This window comes from Trachemys scripta, chromosome 3, assembly GCF_013100865.1.
Source record: "Trachemys scripta elegans isolate TJP31775 chromosome 3, CAS_Tse_1.0, whole genome shotgun sequence".
NCBI lineage: Eukaryota > Metazoa > Chordata > Testudines > Emydidae > Trachemys > Trachemys scripta.
Genome location: NC_048300.1, coordinates 66,056,840 through 66,063,602, shown reverse-complemented (window position 1 = coordinate 66,063,602; position 6,763 = coordinate 66,056,840). Strand labels below are relative to the sequence as shown.

Sequence of the window (6,763 nt, the reverse complement as noted above, 5' to 3'; positions counted from 1 at the left end):
CCAAAATCATTATTTTGACACAGATTTGTATCATATACCAAAAGATAATTTTTATATGTAGTTCTGTGAAATAAATGCAAACACTAAAATATAAAAAAAGATTTTAAAAATTAATTTGCAAAGCTGAACTCATTCTACAGCTTTGAGGTAAAAAAATTCTGTAATGAAGAAGTCATGACATAAATGTGGAATATAAAATACATTCTAAAGTATTTTACAGAATGGTTGAGTTTATCATCAGGCATGAGAATCTGGAGGAGAATGATGTTAATGAGAAGCAGTTCACATACAGAACACAAAGCAATAAGTTTAAATCAGACTATTTTGGTTTGTGTAGCCCTTTATTAGCAACTAAAATAGAAGATATCTGTTGTACAACACAGCTAGTAATGGACTATACTGGAGTTTTATTATATTCTAATACAGGATCATTTATAAATGCTTTTTTTTCATTAAAAAGCTCCCACCCTTTTTTCTGTTTACAACTGGCAAAACTATTCTGAAAGCTGAGTACATGTGCACAGGTCTGCAAAGAGTGCAAATTTAGGATATGGTAAATGCTTTACATGTTATATTTGAAAGGACTGTCTACCACCAGGCCTTTACAGACATTATCTTTTTTTTTAAATCACAAAGTTTTGACACAAGCCTTCCTTCCATTGGTTTAACAAGAAAGCATTTTTAAATGAGTTGAAACTAAGGAAGGACTACACCTACTGGAAAAGAAGAGAGTTCTATTAGTTTGAGGTTTCAGTATACCCGAAGACCAGGAACCATATCTTTGTGAGGGCTAGGCTGGGACCCCGTACATAGTATGTGTGCAGGTGGCATCCCTGAGTGTTCGGAGGTTCAGTGGACCATTAGTGCTCCAGCAGCATAACTCACTGAGCTGTCTTGCCAGTTTCGACACTGGCTTGACTGGGCATAATTCAAAAATGAAAAGCTCATATTCATTCCATTCTTCTGGAGCTCTGTTATAGCCTATATGAAAACAAAAAAAGAAAAAAAACAAACACGTTAAGGACAAGTTATTCACAAGATGATTATGCCACCAGACTCTGCTATTTTAGTCCCCAGCCCACTCCTTCAATTGGACTGAATGCGTTCCTGCAGCTCCTTCCTTTCCTCAAAACCCCCAAATACTCCACGGACACCTTCTGGAGAGACCCCACCTATGTGACTCCCTATTATTCATGCAGAGAGACCCCTCCCTCACCTAATCTTTTGTGCAGTAGGAAATTTTTACAAGAGGAAACTGAATACTGGTGCTTGTAGTCTTTGAGGCAGTTGGACCATTAAGAGAAGGAAAATGCGAAGCAAGAGAGACAACAAACTGTAGGGACCTAGATTTATTGCTAAATTGTAGAATTATTTTTAACAAAAAGACTCTTGTGATTTTGGTAACATGGTCATAGCTACAACATTTAACTTTTTTTTTTTTTTTTTTTTTTTTTTTAATACTCTTCCCAATATAGACACTGCAAATAGAGATCTTTTCGCAGGCCCCCTCCTGTAGAGATTCCTCAGTGTATTCTCCACAGAGATTCAACCTCCCAATGAATAACACCCTCCCTGGTTAAAATAAAAAAAGAATAATGTCCCTCCCATTTGTGTTTTAAATTACATTTAAAAATACAAGACTAAACTCACCAGTACTGTCTAGCTGGTTTGCACGAATCCAGCAATGCTGTGAAGCAGCCACAAACCCACTGTGATCAGCTAATTAAGCCAAGTTTACAGCTGCTTTGTATCATCAGAGGAGCACACAGTAGCCAGAATATAACATAGAATCTGGCCCATAATGGCTATTAATTTAGGAGCTGGTTCAGGGTTGCGTGCAACTCCCCTTCGAAATAGTGACAGAAGCCACAATACGTTCACAATCACCAAATAAATAATATACAGGCAAACATACTTTCTTTAAAATATATGTGCTACCACTATTGATTCAGGAATTAATATTGTACATTTCACTAGGGATGGGAATTTCAAAGGAGTCTAGGAGAGTTAGTTGCCCATTCACATTGAAATTCAATGGAACTTGATGTTTATCTCTCTTAGGCACTTTTGAAAATCCCAGCTGTGGTAAAAGGTAAGTTTGCCTGTGTTTCAGCCTAGAAAATTACAGAGTTTGAAAACTTGGGAAAACAAACTGGATTCAGACTTCCAGTCTCAGAGGTAATAGGCCCGTAGCAATTTACTGGTGAGAGAAATTTAAACAAATTTGCAAGAAGTCAACATTTTCACAAAGAGTGGTACTTACATTTAATAATACCCCAATGGGATGTCTTCCACATATTGTATTATGGTATTTCTTCAAGTAATTGCTAAAAGATACAGGATCTAGCTGCTCTATAATGCTCATACCCTGAAAAAGAGTCAATAGCAATGATTACTGCCAACCTAGTTAAAATGTGTGAGCCTTTTAATTAATGGACATCACAACTACATGATGTGTTTGAGAAGCAAAAACCTCAATTCTGAATCATGGGAATCTCAGCATATGAACAGTATTTTCTAACTGTGGGTTTGCCTTGCCCCTGTCCCTTATAAAAAGAAGGGACGGGGGTATGACCTTCCAAAGCCGTGAATGATTTGACATCCATGGAACTATCCTTCAAATCTTGAGACAGCCACATAAAGATCTATTGCCTTCCCACTATTGCCTCTGCCTGTTCCCCTGGCAACACTACTCCCTGAGGAATTTTACTCCTATGGGCTTCTGAAGAGCAGTAGCACCAAATACTAGGCAGGCTAAAATCCACCTGTGAAAATAAAACCTAATTACATATCCTAAAATTTATGTTTATACAGACACCAATAAAACCCCATCAGTGTTCCAGGGAAAGGCTGCTCTTTCCTTGTCAGCATATAACACATCAAATACATGTAAAATAGCTTACCACAAATCTACCTTACAGCTTCTACCTTCCTCAGCTATTCCCCAGCTGCCTCTTGCCAAACAGTGATAGGTCCTGTCCTACATTCTCCTGTCTGGGAAATGCTTAGTCCTTAAAGTTGCCCAGGGGTTAATGAGGTCCAGCTACTGATGAGTCAAGGAAATTCCCCTGGAGTTCAGAACAGGACAGTACGCTTGCCATGGGAGTGGAAGTAAGTTCACGGTGGGGGTAGGGAGGGGAAAGGGGGAGAGAGCATGTGCACAATATTCATGGAGAAATTCTCCTGAGGTGTTTTTTTTTGTTTTGAGTTTAGGGGAAGTTGGATGGAAAGAGGAGAAATCGTCACCCCAAGAGCAGCCATCCTCTCACACCAAGTCAAGTCCACCCATCCACCACAACAACAAAGCCCTAAACATGGTGAAGGGTCTGCTGGGGAGATGACAATGCCACTTACACTTCCCTCAAAACAAAGAATGGCCCATTCTTCCAGAAATGCTGCAATTTTCTTGCTTTCCAAGGGATTTTCAGGAAGGCATGCTCTGGCCCTTAGCATCCCAACTCATCCAGTTATTCCCTTTCTAGCTAAAAGTCAGCCAGGGTACCAACTGTGATGTGAACACTTGTCCACTAACTGGATTGTGACCAGCTTGTTTCACATAAAACTATTCAGTGGTGTAATAAACTTTCGTTCACTACTGACCTAGGAAGGATATGAACTGGAGAACAACAATTTGAAAGACAAGATCATCTCCTGAGCTCTCCGTTTTCTTGTAAATTTTAATTATTGTACAGCTATGTAAAGTAGAATCAGCTTAATTGCATACCCAAAATGGAATGAGATATGCCAACTGCAACTGTGATTATGACTAGGGCTCCATGTCTGTTACGGATTCCGTGACTTTCCGTGATCTCCATGAATTCTGCAGCGGCTCCGGAGCCAGCCGCTCGGGCGACCCCGCAGCCAGCCCCATCGGCACTGCTGGAGCGGCCTCGGGGGCAACTGCACCAGCTGCTGCTCAGGTGGCCCCAGGCAGTTGGTGCCACTGCCTCCGCTCCCCGTCCCCCCTGCGCTAAGATTTAGTCAGGGGTATATAGTACAGGTCATGGACAAGTCACGGGCAGTGAATTTTTGTTAACTGCCTGTGACCTGTCCATGACTTTTACTAAAAATACCCATGACTAAATCGTAGCCTTAATTATGAACAGTAGAACACATTTTGCAGATAAAAAAAAATTCGTTTCATTAATGTAGTACAGAACCTACAGTGAGGTACAAGATTCATGTCACAGCAATAGCCACTGAAATATCCTGAACTCTATCTGACAATTTAGCAGCTGTCCTCACTAAATGGTCACTGTATTTTATCAGCGTCAAATAAGCTGATTTTGATACAAAAGTTATGACCATGGAACATTTAGAGTTTAGCTCATCGTCCCAAACTAACATAAATAAAACCTGCATTCCACAATACATCATCATGCATTCTCCACATTTTACTGAAACATCTATTTTAGCAATGGTTTACAGAATTTTAAAAATTGTATTGGAACTATTTTTTGAATCCTTGATTTCAAAATGAGTACTGCCAATACTGGTTCTCAGGCCAGTGTAATGTACAGGAGGAACCCCCCCACCCCCCAGTTTGAGTGAATAAGGAAATACTGCTGTCACCTGGTATTTTGTGTTTTTGTTCATTCTAAATGGCAGTTGCATTAAGCTGTTTAGAAATCTGCAAGCGGCGAAGGAGTCCAGCTGGATATGAATTAAAGAAAAGAGTACCAGACAGCTCTGTAATTTATCATGTGGATACCACAATACCACCATATATGTAGTATATATTGGTTTACCAAACACATATTAAATGACATCTGCAGTGCCCAGGTGCAATGCGATGGGGAATATCTAACATAACAAAATTCATTTTTAACTCCTGATTTAGTAATCAATGGGGCTACTCTTGTAAGTAAGAGTTTGCAAGATGAGGTTCTTATTTTATGTATAGTATTTCATACTATAATGTCCAATAATATTGTATTCAATTATATTTACTGTCAATTTCATAATATCTACTTTGTTTCTAAGAAAAGTAGGACAAGAGTAGAATACACATAGAAGTAGAAATGTTCTAACAGTTAATAGTTTATGCAAATAATCCATTTATTTTTGCAGTCATTTTTCAAGTTTGCTCACTTTTCTCAGCTTGTAACATATCCAGAACAAAATTTTCAAAAATCAGCAATGATTCTGGGTGTCTCCGCCTTTTTGTGCCCAACTTGAGATGATTTTCAGAAGTGCTGGGCATCCACAACTTTAACAAAAGTTAATGGGAGCTGAGGGCAGTACATAGTACTTCTGAAAAGCACACCTCAAAAGCACCTACAATCAGTAGTGGCTGCTCTTGGAAACTTTGATCCTAGTAAGGATATGAACTGATGGATTTGTAAGCTGAATCTTATAAGTGAAAAAATAAAAGGTGATGGGATATTAGCAAATAATACTTCAACTAAGCTTCAAGTGAAGCCAGATTCTGATCGCTGTTACACAGGCGTTCCCCCACTGATTTAAATGCAGTTATCAGATTTACACCAGTGCAATTGAGGTGAGCAATCTAGTCCTGATTGTGGCAGGTAGTTTTTTCTAGCCATGAGCAGAACAAATTACTCATTTCTTTCTAAACAAATGCTTCCCCCGCTCTTACATCAGTAAATTATGGCAAATAATCAGATTTTTTTAATTTAAATTGGAGATTTTTTATTTAAATCAGATTTTTTTGATAAAATGCTTTTAGAGGAAAAAACCTATCTAAAGATAGTTTTAATTAAGATACATTATAGCTCAAAGAGATCTCATCATGGAATAGGGATTATACATTCTAATTCTATAGTATGAGACAATATATTCATGTAATGTTTAAGAAAAGTTTTGTAAATGAGTTCCAATATTTCATGGATTAGGGACCCAATCTTATGGGATTCCAGGGGCTTCTGTATAGATTATTTAGGTTAATCTTTCTATGTACCCAATCGGACAGTGCTCAGTCTAGAAGATATCATCAGATACCACCAGGCTTAGTTTTGCAGTTCTCAAACTGTGGATTTGTTTCTCCAGAGCTAACATGCTTGTTAACAGCAAAAATGTTTTTAAATAAATAAATAAAATATAGAGCTGGGAAATAATAGACCTCAACCCTATTGTCCCTCTGAAAAATTGCATACACAGAGTCAATCCCTTACCTCTTTCTAAAAGTGCAAGTTTTCAAAAAGTTCAGTGAATAGAAGATTGTTGGGGGCAGAATAGATCTGGACAAGGAGAAGAAGTCTGGAGACAAATGTGAGAACGGAGGGACAGGCAGTAGAAACAAAACTGAAACTGTTTGAGCAGCATATTCAGAAGTCTTCAGGCCTTCTGAGTGTAGCTTTCATTGATTTGAGATCTACCTAGGGTTACCATATTCAGCAAATAAAAAAAGAGGACCCTCCACGGGCCCTGGCCCCACCCATTTCCCCACCCCAGCCCGCCCCTTCCCCGCCCTAACTCCGCCCCCTCCTCCCTCCTACTCCCAGCCACGAGGAAAGGGCTGCCCGAGCGCTACTGGCTTCACAGTTTGCCGGGCAGCCCCCAGACCCTGTGCCCCCGGCCGGCACTTCCCCAGCGCAGCTGGAGCCCGGGAGGGGAAGCGCCCAGCCGGGGGCGCAGGGTCTGGAGGCTGCCCGGCAAACCGTGAAGCCGGTAGCACTTGGGCTTCGGGCAGCCCCCTTGCCTCCGGACCCTGCGCCCCCAGCCGGGCACTTCCCCTCCCGGGCTCCAGCAGCGCAGGGTCCGGAGGCATGGGGGCTGCCCAAGCGCTACCGGCTTCGGGCAG

The 6,763-nt window shown here is 40.4% G+C and overlaps 1 protein-coding gene across 2 annotated transcripts in view; it reads right to left on the bottom strand.

The window, feature by feature from the left end:
• Nucleotides 1-322: 322 nt before the first annotated feature.
• MEMO1 (mediator of cell motility 1) overlaps nt 323-6,763 on the bottom strand; it is a 60,488-nt gene continuing 54,047 nt past the window's right edge. For both annotated transcript variants that reach the window (XM_034764974.1, XM_034764975.1), the window contains 2 exons: nt 2,264-2,368; nt 323-981 (listed from right to left, as the gene is read on the bottom strand). In XM_034764974.1, coding sequence (XP_034620865.1) covers nt 850-981; nt 2,264-2,368 — 237 coding nt within the window. In that variant the 3' untranslated portion in view covers nt 323-849. The remainder of the gene's footprint in view (nt 982-2,263; nt 2,369-6,763) is intronic.